General features: G+C 41.5%; 1 protein-coding gene across 2 annotated transcripts in view; it reads right to left on the bottom strand.

Moving 5' to 3' along the window:
• LOC116982514 (c-Maf inducing protein) overlaps positions 1-15,627 on the bottom strand; it is a 235,880-nt gene that overhangs the window by 99,284 nt on the left and 120,969 nt on the right. For both annotated transcript variants that reach the window (XM_033035765.1, XM_033035764.1), the window contains exon 2: positions 10,263-10,388. In XM_033035765.1, coding sequence (XP_032891656.1) covers positions 10,263-10,388 — 126 coding nt within the window. The remainder of the gene's footprint in view (positions 1-10,262; positions 10,389-15,627) is intronic.

The following is a 15,627-nucleotide window of genomic DNA, read 5'->3' as shown; positions in this document are numbered from 1 at the left end:
GTAGGTACTCGGGGCATCAGATAAGTCTGGACCTTTTTCAGCATGTTGAAAAATGCCCACGAGTAAAAAAAATAGCCCAGAGTACCTACAGCTGGCGTCTCCGAGTTTGAATCAAGGGGAAAACTCGGGAGAATTCGTGAGTAACTCGGGAAAGTGGGACAGGGGCTTTACAGTGCTAGTTTTACTGTGCCTGGTGTAGGAAGGAACTGCAGATGCTGGTTTAAACTGAAGATCGTCACAAAATGCTGGAGTTACTCAGTGGGACAGACAGCATCTCTAGGGAGAAGGAATGAGTGACGTTCAGTCTGAAGAAGGGTCTCGGCCTGAAAAATCACCCATTCCTTCTCTCCAATGATGCTGCCTGTCCCGCAGAGTTACTCCAGCATTTACTGTGCTTTGGTTTGATCCTGACTACGGATGCTGTCTGTAGGGAGTTTGTACGTTCTCCCTATAACTGCGTGGGTTTTCCCCGGGTCCTCCGGTTTCCTCGCACATTCCAAAGACGTCCAGGTTTGTAGGTAATTTGGCGTTGGTAAAAATTGTAAATTGTCCCTCATGTGTGGGATAGTGCTAGTGTACGGGGATCGTTAGTCAGCCCGTACTCAGTGGGCCGATAGGTCTGTTTCTGCGCTGTATCTCTAAACTAAACTGATCTAAACTAAATTAAACAAAGCATGACACAGATGCACAGCTGTAGCCATGCGATCCCATTTGCCCCCTCCTTTTATCAAAGTGTTTCTATAAATGTCAGCAGGGATAAACTTGTAGTGTTAAGGAGGGTCAAAAGTAAAACTACAATTGATTTGGTGACAAGTCAATCAACTGACATACTAACGCAGTGCGAATTCTTAACCGGAGCTGCCGCGTGACCTTGTTTATTAAAGAGAAATACCAGTCCATGTGCACACGGCAAGCTCCTTGGGAGAGGGTTCTTGAGGTCTTGCTTTGCAAATATGGAAAGTTTCTAGAGTTTTGGTTACAACAATATAATGTAAATTTCAATGAACTCATTTCAATGAAATGAGTCTTAATGGCCTGTCGCACTTTCACGACCTAATTCACGACCTTTTTTACTCGTGCACATTGTTCATCATGCTAGAAAAAACGCCCCGACCTACTTGATGCCACGAGTACCTACGACTAGCATCACAGCCTGCTATGACCTACCTAAGACCTCCTACAACCTCGTGGCGACCATGCTGCGAGTATGAGTCAAGGGCGAACTCGGCAGAGGTCGTGAAAGTGGATCAGGCCCTTTACTCCTCCCTGGAGTCAAGACTTGCCCAGTTTGCTTTCTGAGGATACTAAGTATGCATCTTACATTGTGCACTGCAGGGGAATGGCTGCAACATACAAGACATGCTGTTCCAACACTCTAGGTTGTAATTTTGAAGGTGTTAGAATTTGACAAGTGCATTGGTGCAATTTTGTGCGATTAAAAACAGCCTGGTTTCTGTAATCATTGTTTTGTACAGGTTACGGTGCAGAGAACAGAACTTGTAAATGTGTAGATCATTCCAAACTTGGTGATGTAATAGGAAATGAGGATGATAGCCATAGAACATAGAACAGCACAGGAACTGGTCCTTTGGCCCATGATGCCTGTGCTGAACATTATGCCGCGTTAAACTAAACCCTTCTGCCTGCACTGTCTATCCCTTCATCCCAACCTATTCACATCCCTATTCAAAAGCTTCTTAAATGCCACTATCATATCTGCTCCGTCACCAGCCTTGGTAGCATGTACAAGGCATCTACCATTCTTGGTAGTACTTATCCCACACATCTCCTTTAAATTATCTCCCTCTAGCCTTATAGCTATGGTCTCTGGTGTTTTCAACATTTCCACCCTGGGAAAAGGTCTCCCGTATCAATGCATCTCATAATTTGATAATTAGGTCTCTCCTCAGCCTCCGATGCTCCAGAGTTAATCAGATTAAATATGCAGACTCAGAAAGAAAATAAACGTGAGGTGTTACATTTTGAGTGGGACATACAGTGGCTTGCAAAAGTATTCATACCCCTTGAACTTTTCCACATTTTGTTACATTACAACCACAAACGTAAATGTATTTTATTGGGATTTTTTGTGATAGACCAACACAAAGTGGCGCATAATTGTGAAGTGGAAGGAAAATGATACATGGTTTTCAAATTGTTTTACAAATAAAAAACTGAAAAGTGTGGCATGCAAAAGTGTTCAGCCCCCTTTACTCTGATACCCCTAAATAAAATCCAGTGCAACCAATTGCCTTCAGAAGTCACCTAATTAGTAAATAGAGTCCACTTGTGTGTAATCTAATCTCAGTATAAATACAGCTGTTCTCTGAAGGCCTCAGAGGTTTGTTAGAGAACATTAGTGAACAAACAGCATCATGAAGCCCAAGGAACACACCAGACAGGTCAGGGATAAAGTTGTGGAGAAGTTTAAAGCAGGGTTAGGTTATAAAAAAAATATCCCAAGCTTTGAACATCTCACGGAGCACTGTTCAATCCATCATCCGAAAATGGAAAGAGTATGGCACAACTGCAAACCTACCAAGACATGGCCGTCCACCTAAATTGACAGGCTGGGCAAGGAGAGCATTGATCAGAGAAGCAGCCAAGAGGCCCATGGTAACTCTGGAGGAGCTGCAGAGATCCACAGCTCAGGTGGGAGAATCTGTCCACAGGACAACTATTAGTCGTGCACTCCACAAATCGGGCCTTTATGGAAGAGTGGCAAGAAGAAAGCCATTGTTGAAAAAAAGCCATAAGAAGTTCCGTTTGCAGTTTGCCACAAGCCATGTGGAGGACACAGCAAACATGTGGAGGAAGGTGCTCTGGTCAGATGTGACCAAAATTGAAGTTTTTGGCCTAAATGCAAAATGCTATGTGCGGTGGAAACTAACACTGCACATCACCCTGAACACACCATCCCCACTGTGAAACATGGTGGTGGCAGCATCATGCTGTGTGGATGCTTTTCTTCAGCAGGGACAGGGAAGCTGATCAGAATTGATGGGAAGATGGATGGAGCCAAATACAGGGCAATCTTGGAAGAAAACCTGTTAGAGCCTGCAAAAGACTTGAGACTGGGGCGGAGGTTCACCTTCCAGCAGGACAACGACCCTAAACATACAACCAGTGCTACAATGGAATGGTTTAGATCAAAGCATATTCATGTGTTAGAATGGCCCAGTCAAAGTCCAGACCTAAATCCAATTGAGAATCTCTGGCAAGACTTGAAAATTGCTGTTCACAGACACTCTCCATCCAATCTGACTGAGCTTGAGCTATTTTGCAAAGAAGAATGGGCAAACATTTCAATCTCTAGATGTGCAAAGCTGGTAGAGACATACCCCAAAAGACTTGCAGCTGTAATTGCAGCGAAAGGTGGTTCTACAAAGTATTGACTCAGGGGGGCTGAATACTTTTGCACGCCACACTTTTCAGTTTTTTATTTGTAAAAAAATTTGAAAACCACGTATCATTTTCCTTGCACTTCACAATTATGCACCACTTTGTGTTGGTCTATCACATAAAATCCCAATAAAATACATTTACGTTTGTGGTTGTAACGTGACAAAATGTGGAAAAGTTCAAGGGGTATGAATACTTTTGCAAGCCACTGTATGTCCTTATCTACTATGATTTTAAGGAGGGTGCAAGAAGGGAAATACATCAAGATATTTCTGCACAAATATAAAACTGATAGTTGCATGACACGTTAACAAATCGATTAAGAAAACCAATGGGATTCTTTGCTTTGAACACAAAGGCTGGCATGCAAATCCACAAAGTTATTTAAAAGCCACATAACATATTCAGCTGCTAATAGAACATTGCATCACATTACATTTGCCATAGCCAGGATATTGAGACTTCCCAGAGAATAGTAAAGGGATTTTCTAAAAAAAGTCACATTTGATGGTTTATTGATGTATGAGCAAATAGGAGAAGCTAGTTGATAAAAGCATTTAAAATCCTGAAGCACTAGATCGAATACTTTGGTCCATTTCCCTCCAAACCTGACCTATCTATGTACCTGTCTAACTGCTTCTTAAATGTTGGTATAGTCCCTGCCTCAACTACCTCCTCTGGCAGCTTGTTCCATACATCCACCACCCTTTGTGTGAAAAAGCTATCGTCTCTTGTCCTCGATTCACCTACTCTGGGCAAGAGACTCTGTGCATCAACCTGATCTATTCCTCTCATGATTTTATACACCTCTATAAGATCACCCCTTATCCTCCTGCGTTCCAGGGAATAGAGTCCCAGCCGCTCTCTATAGCTCAGACCCTCTAGTCCTGACAGCATCCTCGTAAATCTTCTCTGTACCCTTTCCAGCTTGTGGAAACAGATTGGTCGATACTCCCCGGTCGACAAAGATAGATTGATTTGTGATTCTCAAAAGTAAATTGGATGAAGGCTTGAATGAAAATAATTGCTGGGATACATGGAAAGTGAAGCAAAAATAGGGCAGACTGGATTAATCTGTGAACGATTTGACCCAGACTCAATGGGCCATCAGAATCTTCCTGTGCATTTCTATCATTCTATGGTTTGGAATTTGTGGCTGAAACGACAAAAACACTGTCAGTGTTGGCTTTTGTGAAACTTGCAGCAACATCGGAGTAAAACTGGAAAATCCACACATCACTGTCAGTGACTACATACTTTAGTTTAGATTAGATATACAGCCCGGAAACAAGCCCTTCGGCTCACCGAATCCGTACCGACCAGCTATCCCCGCACATTCACATCATCCTACACACATGCAGGAGATAGTTAAAATTAAATAAATCAATGTTCATACCACTGGGTTGTAAGCTGCCCAAGGATGCAAACGGTGGAACTAGGAGGATGATTTGGGTGGGGTAGGCTTCTTTCACCAAAACACATGCAATATTACCTGTAGTATTAAGGGGGGTTGTGGTGGGCATTGCACACAACAAAATGCATGCTAAAAATATATATTAAAGATATTTTTTAAAAGATGATTCTTTTTAGATGATTCTGCATCTCCAGAGACAATCGTGATGCAATGGTCCTCCACATATGGGAAGAATGCCAGCATCCATTTATGTTATTTTATTAAACAGCATATGGGCACATTCCAGATTTCCTCAGGGAGGGATCTGCAGTTATGATGGCAACTGATGCTGGAGGAGGACAGGACAGTAAATGCTGCTGCAAGCATTTCGTTCAAAGAAGCTGTATGTCCATTTTAGGAAGTGGTTTCAACTCCAAAGCTTTTTAAATGTTAAATAATGAGCGAGGCCAAAACTATCAAGGTCAAAAGAACTTAAATTGCTTTTAATAAATAACAAAGAATATTTTCTGTACCGTATGACTCTATAATTCTATATGACCATATTTGAAGAGGTCTGAGAATTAAACATTTCAAACATGGACTAGTATTTTCAAACCTAGTCGCTTCAGAACCGAACAGATTAAAACCATCATGAATAATGTTGGGACAACATTTACAGCTGAAGTGTTTTGGATTCTGTAGCCATTTAAAAGTATGTGCATTAACTAAACTTTACAAGGCTTTATGTCAAATCTATTCTTAAAAATGAATGTAATATTTTGTAAAAACTTACTGATGGCAATCTGTGCAGCAATGTATTACATGAAATAGTGTTAAAAGAGATATATTCTTTTGGATGGGAGACACTGCACAGAACAGATCTACTTCAGCTAATCAGTCATGGTCCAATAGAGTTATGTTAGTCAATTATGGTCTTAAGGGTAGAGTTGCTGCCTTACAGTGCCAGATACCCGGCTTTAATTCTGACTATGGGTGCTGTCTGTATGGAGTTTGTATGTTCTTCCCGTGACCGCATGGGTTTTCCCCAGGTGCTCCGGTTTCCTCCCACACTCCAAAGATGTACAGGTTTGGAGGTTAATTAGCTTTGGTAACGATTGCAAATTGTCCCTAGTGTGTGGGATAGTGCTAGTGTACAGGGATCGCTGGTTGGAGCGGACTTGATGGGCCAAAGGCCCTGTTGCTGCGCTGTGTCTCGAAACTAAACTGAACATGCCACTGGAATTTAAGTTTTAAAATGATGGATTGATATTCAATGACTGGCCAATGAAGTGTGCAGTCGTGATATTTAACAGTGGTATCATTATCATCAATTACAAAAATTTAATTTAGCAAATGATATCCATTGGCAAACAAACCCACAAATGGCTATTGAACAGAAACTTTGCTTTGGAAACTAGTTGTGCAGCAAGAACATTTTTGAGTTTATTCAATTATCCTATTTATTCAAAAATAATAAACTTTGATTGTTTATTCCATTCTTCTCACTATTTAGTGAATAACAATGTGAATTGAAGCACCTTGTCATCATTGAAGTCTTTCTACAACGGTACATAGCTTATTAGAGACTTCCCCTGGAGGAACGCATAAGGTTGTGGTCGCCTTATTTAAAGAAGGATATATTTCTGTGTGAGAAAAATAGGATATATTTTCTGTGTGAGAAAAATAGGAAGGTTCACTAACTTGATTCCTGGGATGATGCGATTGTCCTATAAGGAAAGACTGAGAAGCAGTGGCTTAAATTCTAAATAATAAATGATATTATAAGATTCTCTTGACAAAGTGGATGCTGTGATGATGTTTCCATTTTGGGAAGAATTTAGTACCAAAAGACCAAAGTCTCGCAATAAATTCCTTCTCTCAGATTGTTGAGAATGTTTGGAATTGCTCGCATCGGGGAGCTGTAAACGCTGAGGAATTGAGTATGTGCGAGGGTGAAATAAGTGACCTTCACCCGCTCGTGGGAATCCCCAGCCCAAGCCCAAGGCTGCTGCACCCTGGTCACAAAGGGACCAAGCCCTCTTGAATCTTTGATGGAAGTGCGTGGAGAGCAGGCACAAACGGCAGAAGAAGCTTGTGACAATCCAAACAACCCGCCCAGCTGTCCCACGTGGGGCAGAGTCTACAGAGGATTTGTTATCCAGAGAACTGCAGTCAAGTCAAGTCATCCTTGGGACAGGCTAAGAAGAATAAGAATTTGTTGTACTGCTGGTCCTATTGGTCCTATTTCAGATATTTTTGTTCTAAAATTACAAGGCAATTATTATTGTAGTTTTGCTTTATTATTATAAATATCTAGGTGCTCCATGTCAGTCACCATTAAGCAGTTTCTGCAATTGAACAATTTATCAACTTCATTATTGTCAAACTAACGCAAACACAAAATGCTAACCACCCCATGTCATACCATGTTATTTGGACTCGTAGGTTAAGATTAATAGTCTTCATAGAATCTATTCAATAAATCAACAAATTAAAGTGATGCAGGAGAAAGGAAGCGGAAGAAAATATTGGAGATAATAAATATCCGAGTGCCATGCACCAGCCCATTGCAAAGAGAAATGACCAATGTGCAAGCTTGATCATATTTAAGCTAGAAAGCCAAGGTTATTTTTTAAATACTTTAAGAATATAAAAGCTTTATCTCATTTGTTGTTTATGTAATCTTGCTGTACAGTTTACTACCATATTCACCTTCAGGTCAACAACTAACAAAATGCAGAAATAAATCATTGTTTAAGAACCTTTCTAAGACACCCTAAAATAGATGAGATATTATTTCTCAGGCCTCACTGTTTAGGCTTCTTGTTCCATCATAAAAACTACTTCCGTTTCCTAACTGCAGATGCTAGTTTATGAAAAGAAAAGACAAAAAGTGCTGGAGTAACTCAGCCAGTCAACCTCAATGGTTCAATAGTACTTTATTTCACCTATACTGAGGTACAGCGAAATTCATTTTTGTATCCATGTCTATGAGGATTTTCCCATTTTTACGAGGATGTTGCCAGGACTTGAGGTATTGTTTTCCCCTCCAAATATCATTCTCTTTGACCAGATGTTTATACTCTTGTGAAACACCTGCTACGATTTCTAATACTGTTCATGAGAAAGGGGACATTATGTGCTTTGAGCTGATCAGGCTAACTCAAACTTGAAAAGCTTTTTTTTGGGGGGGAATTGTTTTGAGAACCTATGGTCATTTACTTGGAGGTTTAGAGTTCATGGAGAATGAAGTGGACGATGTGCCAACTCAATCTCTGTTTATATAATTTGTATATAGAAACATCAGCAAGAAGCATTCCTAAAAGATAAATGTTGATGATTTTCTCCAGTATTATATAAATGTGAATGCATTTTTCCTAAATGGAGTAAATCATTTTCTATCATTTAGCAGACAATATTTGATATCTCATGTTCAATACATTTATAATTCTTATGAAATTTCAATCAAAATTCAAAGTATATAAACTATGCACATGCTAAAGGTTAGTTTACACTACCCTAATACTCTGCTACCATATAACTACCGTGTATCTGCCAAAAAGATTTAACATTGGATATCTCAGTCACTTATGGCATCTAAAGGTTTTATGCTTTACCTTCCAAAATCAATCAAGGGGTGGCACAGAGGCGCAGCTGGATAGAGTTGCCGTCTCACAATGCCAGAGACCTGGGTTTGATTCTGACCTCGGGAGTTGTCTCTGTGGAGTTTGCACATTTTCCCCGTGACCGTACAGGTTTCATCGGGGTGCTCCAGTTCCCATACACATGTGGGTTTGTCGGTTCATTGGCCTCTGCAAATTGCTCCTAATGAGTCGGGAGTGGATGAGAAATTGGGCTACCATGGAAATAGCACGAATGGCTAATTGATGGTTGGCAATGGAAGATGAGCTGATGGTCAGTTTCTATGCTGCATCTTTCATTCAATCAATCAATTAAATCAGTCAGAAACTCAAACAACTACACCACTCTAAACGTGACCAGGCAGCTCAGCTGGAATCAGCATGTTAAGAAGTGAAATTGATTTCCAAATCCATGTTGCTCAAACCAAAATTGAATTATAATAAGGGGTTTAAACTTTACTAACTATTTTAAATTGAAGGCAGTCTAGTCTCTCTTTGTAAATCATCCAATCAGCCAAGGGCATCTAACTCGGAGGTAAATGGATGAATTCCAAATTCCTTCAAATCCTTGGTAAATGTGGCTGAAGGGGGTAATAACCTCTCTTGACTTCTGCAACAGCGATTCTACGACAGAATCACTGGAGATATTGAGACTTCATGAGATTAAAAAACCCTAGGGATGGCAACATTTAAAAAATTAGGTTTTCTAAAGAAAAAGATAGGCCTTAAGTAATAATTAAAGAGTGTGTCTTTGTCAAACCACCTTCTCTCAACCTGTCCAGAACTGTATAAAGCTCTTAACCTGTTCAGTGCCACCACCGAGTATACTCGGGTCTGGCCAATAGTGCAAAAAAAAGTTGGCAGTGAACAAGTTAATCAAACAAACAAAATAAAAACATGGATAAATCTGCCTGAGAACAATATATATTTTTTAAATACGCTGGAATGTAATTGTGAAACTTCAGCAAACTGTTTTAATTATAATGGATCAATTATAATGGATTAGCTGAGGAGTTGGATTTTTAGGGTGAGAGTCCCAATATTCAGATGTTATTAGATATGGAGGGTTGGAGCGATATGGAGAGGCTGGGAAAACTGGGTATTTTGTTCCTACAGTGTACAAGGCTGGTTGGTGAACTAATTGAGATATATAAAAATACAGAGCGCATAAATAAGTGGAATGATCACACTCTTGTCCGCTGCATTGGGGAATTCAAAATTAGCGAGCATAGTTTTAAGGTGAGAGGGGAAAGAGTTAAAAGACACCTGTGGGGCAACTTATCCACACAGAAGGTGGTGCATATATCTTGAACGGACTGCCAGAGGAAGTGGTAGAGGCAGGTACCATTACAAAATTTAAAGAACACTTAGACACGTACATGGATAGGAAAGGCATGGAGGGATATGGGCCAGACACAGGCAAATGGAATTAACTCAATTAAACAACTTGGCTAGCATGAATAAGTTGGGCCGAAGGGCCCACTTCTGTGCTGTACAACACTCTGACTCCAATGAATTGAAATACTTTATTCAAAACAAATTCAAGTGATTTAATGTGTCTAATTATTGCATCTGATCAGTAAGCAGAAGCGATGAAAGAGGTGCTTGGTGTCAGAGGCAAATGATGCTTGTTGTCAGAGGTAAATGTCGACTAGTCCAATGTTAGGTCAAGTTTCTGATTGTGAAAGCTTCAGACATTTGAGTTCACTTTTGTAACATTCTCTCACTCCTCTTCCATCTTTGTTCCCAGAACAAAGCAAATGCAAAACAATTAAATGGAGACGTTCATATTTCAGTCTCTCAGAGACAGCCTGTGAAAAAGTTACCTGTAGAAGAACAGTGCCTCCAGGGATGGTGAGCTGCAAACAATATTTAGGTGCATTCTCCCATGATAACAGCTGAACGTCCTCAATAGCACTGTATGAAATGGCATTCTCCATGTAACCAGCAGGCTGTGAAGAAAGCAAAGAGGATCTTGTATAAAACATCTTGCTTAAACAGCAGATCAGGAAAAAATAAAATGAAGCAACATTTTTCTGACAGATATCTCATGTTCTCGTCTGTGGTAGCATAACTGTCATCTGGTCCACTTAGCACTTTAGATGTGGGAGGCTATAGATTGCACTCCCTGGGATTTCCCTGTTCACCCACTAGATGCCAAGTTGTGGTATGGTGTTGTTCCCCCAAAAGGGGAGAAAGATCTCTGATTTGATCTAGGTCACTGTAAAGCACAACCTTGCAATGAGTCACAATAAGTGGAGAGATCAGAAACTGACACACGTTTTGCACAATAAAGTAAGGGAAAATCTCAGCTGTGAAAGTTTGAATTTTATTTGGTACTTTGAGTGTCAACTAAACATGAAATGTCTGACTTTCAAACTAATATGTACTTTGTTTATTCATTCACAGGCTGTTGCTGGTAAAGATAACATTTATCCCTAACTACGTACCACAGTGGCTTTCAAAGGGCAAATAACAGTCAAGGATATTGGGGGCCTTTAGCTACACATGGATCAGCCCAGGTAAAGGGAGGGGGGGGGGGCAGATCTAATTCCCTACAGACATCTACTTCATGTTCATTTGACATAAGTAACCTGACACTTTCTTACTTTCTTCCTCACCAATCAAACAGGGTATCAACTTTGAAATTATTGGTGAACGTATTCATATGACCTGCCTGGGGAACTTGTAATTAACCCTGTGTGACCTACTGTTACAATCAGTTCAAACTCAAGTACAATAGATAGAGCAAAGGGGGATATAGAGAGCAGAATATAATTCTCATCATTGTAACGCATCAGTTCCATCAGACAAAGTCCAATGTCCTCAATGGGGTAGCGGTAAATTAAACAGTACCCTAGATAATTAAAGAATCGTTCAGAAGCATGATAATGGAGGTAAAGAAGAAGCTGTCCCTTAGTCTGGTGATGCCTGCTTTTAAGCTTCTGTACCTTCTGCCAGGCGGGAGCAGAGAGAAGAAAAAATGACTGGGGTGGGACAAGCCTTTGATTATTATTGGCTGCTTTGCTAATACAGCATGAGGTACAGATGGAGTCAATGGTGGGAGGTCTAATCGGTGTCATGGGAAAGGCTGCATCTACAACTCTCTGCAATTGCATGTGGTCTTCGGCAGAGCTGTTCCCAAACCAAGCTGCGATGCAACCCAACGGTTTACTAGGCGCCAAGGAGGCTGGGCACCATCTCTCTGAGATGGTGAAGATACAAGTCGCTTGTGATAAATTCATTGCACCCTCCAGAGAGCAAGCATACCATTCATCCATGGAGACTTCACAAGGCTGCCTACGTTTATTTTTAATCAATAACTATTACAAGAGGACATGCATACAACAGTCACTAGGTAACAATAAATAAAAGGTGTTACACTTGATTATGCTTGATCGCTTCTGTACCCCTTCCCCAACAAGCCTAAGCTAAGCCCAATTGCTTTATCTCGACAACATAGCGCCAACGCAGGAAACAGCTCGCATGCACACGTTGACTCTCTTTTCATCAGTGACTCAGAATCTTAATGAGCACTGCATTCACTCATCGCCTGAATCGATGAGCCTTACCCACGTGTAAAATTATGCCTGTATTCCACACCTTATTTCCTGCTTGAACAGTAAATGAGAGTGTACTCACTACAAATATCATGGGGCAGGATTACAAGCATGTTATGTTTCTGCGTAGCTTTAACTAGTTCTCAGGACCCAGCCCAATGCCATGTCCCAATGAATAACATAGATGCATAAACAGTAGTTGCAGGAGTAGGCCATTAGGCCCTTCGAGCCAGCACCACCATTCAATGTGATCATGGCTGATCATCCACAATCAGTACCCCTTTCCTGCCTTCTCCCCATATCCCTTGATTCCGCTAGCCCTAAGAGCTCAATCTAACTCTCTTTTGAATGTGAAACTTGCATTGCTGTCAAGGTAGGTATGATGCACCTTTTGAACATCCACCTCCCAAAAGAAGCACAAAGTGCTGGAGCTCAGTGGGTCAGGCAGCCCCTCTGGAGAACATGGACAGGTGACATTTTGGGTGGGAACCTTTCTTCAGACAGAAGTAGTGTCCCGACCTGAAACGTCACCTATCTATGTCCTCCAGAGATGCTGCTTGACCTGCTGAGTTACTCGAGCACTTAGCCTTTCTTCTTCTAAACCAGCATCTGCAGTTCCTTCCCGTTTGCTCTGAGCAAAGGGTGGGGACGATACGTGGTATGCTGTTGCACTGGTCCTGTTATTTTGTAATCGGAGCTCTGATGCATCAAATGACTCAGTTTTCTAAGCAATGTAATGAGCAATTCACCAGGAATTACAGCCCTCCTCCATCGCGCACTTCCCATTAAAGCTTTAATGAACACTTCTGTACTTTAAAGACAATAGCACTATATCCACTATAACTCTGCAGCTGAGTCTGAAGACGGGTCCCGACCCAAAACGTCACCTGTCCATGTTCTCCAGAGATGCTGCATGACCCACTGAGTCACTCCAGCACTTTGCGTTCTTTATTATAGACACCATTCTATTGCGATCGCTTCGCCCAACACCTCCGCTCGGTTCGCAATAACCAACCTGGTCTCCCGGTGGCTCAGCACTTCAACTCCCCCCCCCCCCCCCCCATTCCGAATCCGACCTTTCTGTCCTGGGCCTCCTCCATGGCCAGAGTGAGGACCACTGTAAATTGGAGGAGCAGCACGTCATATTTCGCTTGGGCAGTTTGCACCCCAGTGGTATGAACATTGACCTCTAATTTCAGGTAGTCCCTACTTTCTCCTCCCCTTCTCAGCTCTCCCTCAGCCCACTGGCTCCACCTCTTCCTTTCTTCTTCCCGCCCCTCCTCCCCCCCCACCCCCCACCCTCACATCAGTCTGAAGAAGGGTTTTGTCCCGAAACGTTGCCTTTTTCCTTCGCTCCATGGATCCTGCTTCACCTGCTGGGTTTCTCCAGCATTTTTGTCTACATTCTATTGCACTTCCATGTTTTCCCAAGTGTGAAATAAACTATTCACTGATAACATTGGAAGGTAACTTTAAATATCTATATGATGATCAAAATAAAATAAATCTCTAAATTTGGATTCATGCAACAACTGATGCAAAACGATGTTGGGGATAGTTTTTCATATCTGCTCTCAGTAAGGTTATCTGGCAGAGCAGAACTGAAAACTGGATAAGTTCTGCAAAGGGAAGCACCAAAATAACAGCCACTTGGTGACAACATAATGCTGTGTCTAGTCTCCTGACATTAGAAATAGTAGAACAGGCAATGGCATCACGGAAATCTACAAATTATTGAACAATGATGTGGGTTACAGCTCCTGACTGCCATTTAAATTGTGCCATCAACATGCAGGCTATTGCTCGTCAAACAAAAGAAGTGTTGACCAAATACTTTCTGGTAGAGGCCTGCACCTACTTAGCAAGTTGCAAGATCTCATTTGAATGAAGTGGATCTAGCCTGGGGTAAGCGGAACAAAAGATTAACAGGGAAGTCGGTGACAGTAAAATTGCCCTTTAAGGGGATCCAAGAAGCTACAGATTCTGGAATCTGGAGCAAAAGACCAACTGCTGGAGGAACTCAAAGGATCACCAGCATCTGTGGGTGGTCTATGTTTCCACTCGAGACCCTGCATCAAGATCCAAACATTCCTTTGCCTCCACAGATGCTGCTTGACCCACAGAGTTCTTCCCTCAGCTGTTTGTTTAGTGAATTGTGAGAAGGAATTGTTGTGGCGGCAGTTAATTATAATCCAAATAGATGGAAACATAAGAGAGACAAACATTGGGATCCTGGAATGACAAGAGTGATGAGGCAAAAAGATAGGAGGATCACATCATAGAGTCATGCATTTGTTTCCTCATTTATTATTTTGCTGCAGGTAAGAATTTCATTGTTCTATCTGGGACATATGACAATAAAACACTCTTGACGGAAACAAGCCTTTTGGCCTTCCACATCCACACCAACAGTTAACACTCATCCGTATTAATCCAATCTCCCAACAAGTAATGTGTTAATTATTGTAACAGTGCTAAATGCCATGAGTTGCTGTAAGGTACCAAAGATATAAATAAGGCTGCCAAAGAGAGGGCATGGGCAAAGAGCGTTTCACTGTACCTCGGTACAAGAGACAATATTATACCAAATACCGGCGCCAGCTTAATACAGAAAACAGCAAATGGCAGCAAATAATTATCTTCTGACTAGAGGATGCTAGATAGTGGCATTCACCCAATGGCCAGAGCCAGAACTACTTACGTTCTTGTTTGGAAAAAAATAAACAACTTAGTTGTTGGAATACAGAGAAAAAAATCCAAAATCTGCAGATGATACCAAACTTAGAAATGCGACAAAGAGTAAAAATGATACCAATCATCTGTTCAGAGCAAGACTTGATGGCAGAATAGGCAAGCAAGTGGGAGGTGGAATTGAATACACAAGCATGAGATGATGGCGCAATTTAACAAAGGGAAAGACGGGACAGGTAATATTGACATTGTGCCACAGTTGTTAGGTGTGAGTAGTAAGGACAGGTCCTTCGGATTCACATGCTTAGACCTTTGAAGTTGGCAAGGCAAAAAATATGTGGGGTCTTCAGCTTCCTACATAAGGGAAACCCATACAGAAGTAAATAGGTTACAGTGAACCTTTATATCGTCCTGGCTCGGCTACACAGATTGGGTACAGTTCTATTTACTGCACTTCAGGAATGAAAGTCCTTGAAAGGTGCTTTCCAAGTCTGAAGGATTTTAACCACAAGATTAGGCTGGGGAAGTTGACATTTTCTGCTTGGAGCAGAGGAAGTTTAGGAGAAATTTATTGGACGTAAACAAGATTATGACAAGACGAGATAAAGATAAAACTGTTTTCATTTACTTGATTCTCACTGAGCTGATGGTACAAGATTTGGGGCATGCAGGTGTAGGATTTGGGGCATGCAGGTGTAGGATTTGGGGCATGCAGATGTAGGATTTGGGGCAATAGATCAATGGGGCACTAGGGGAAATCTATTTGGGCAGCAAGTGGCAATAACCTGGACCTTGGTGCCATGAGGGTGGTGAAAGTGGGGATGATCAATGATTTCAGAAGGAAATTAGCTAATGGGACAGGAACTGGAGGGAGATAAATTTGAAGGCTTAGGGGGAAAAAGGGGGGTGGGAGTCAACTAAATGGATTACCCAGTAAAGC

The sequence above is a fragment of the Amblyraja radiata genome, chromosome 17 (genome assembly GCF_010909765.2).
Source record: "Amblyraja radiata isolate CabotCenter1 chromosome 17, sAmbRad1.1.pri, whole genome shotgun sequence".
NCBI lineage: Eukaryota > Metazoa > Chordata > Chondrichthyes > Rajiformes > Rajidae > Amblyraja > Amblyraja radiata.
The sequence above is the reverse complement of the archived record's forward strand: the minus strand, read 5'-3'. Positions and strand labels throughout refer to the sequence as shown.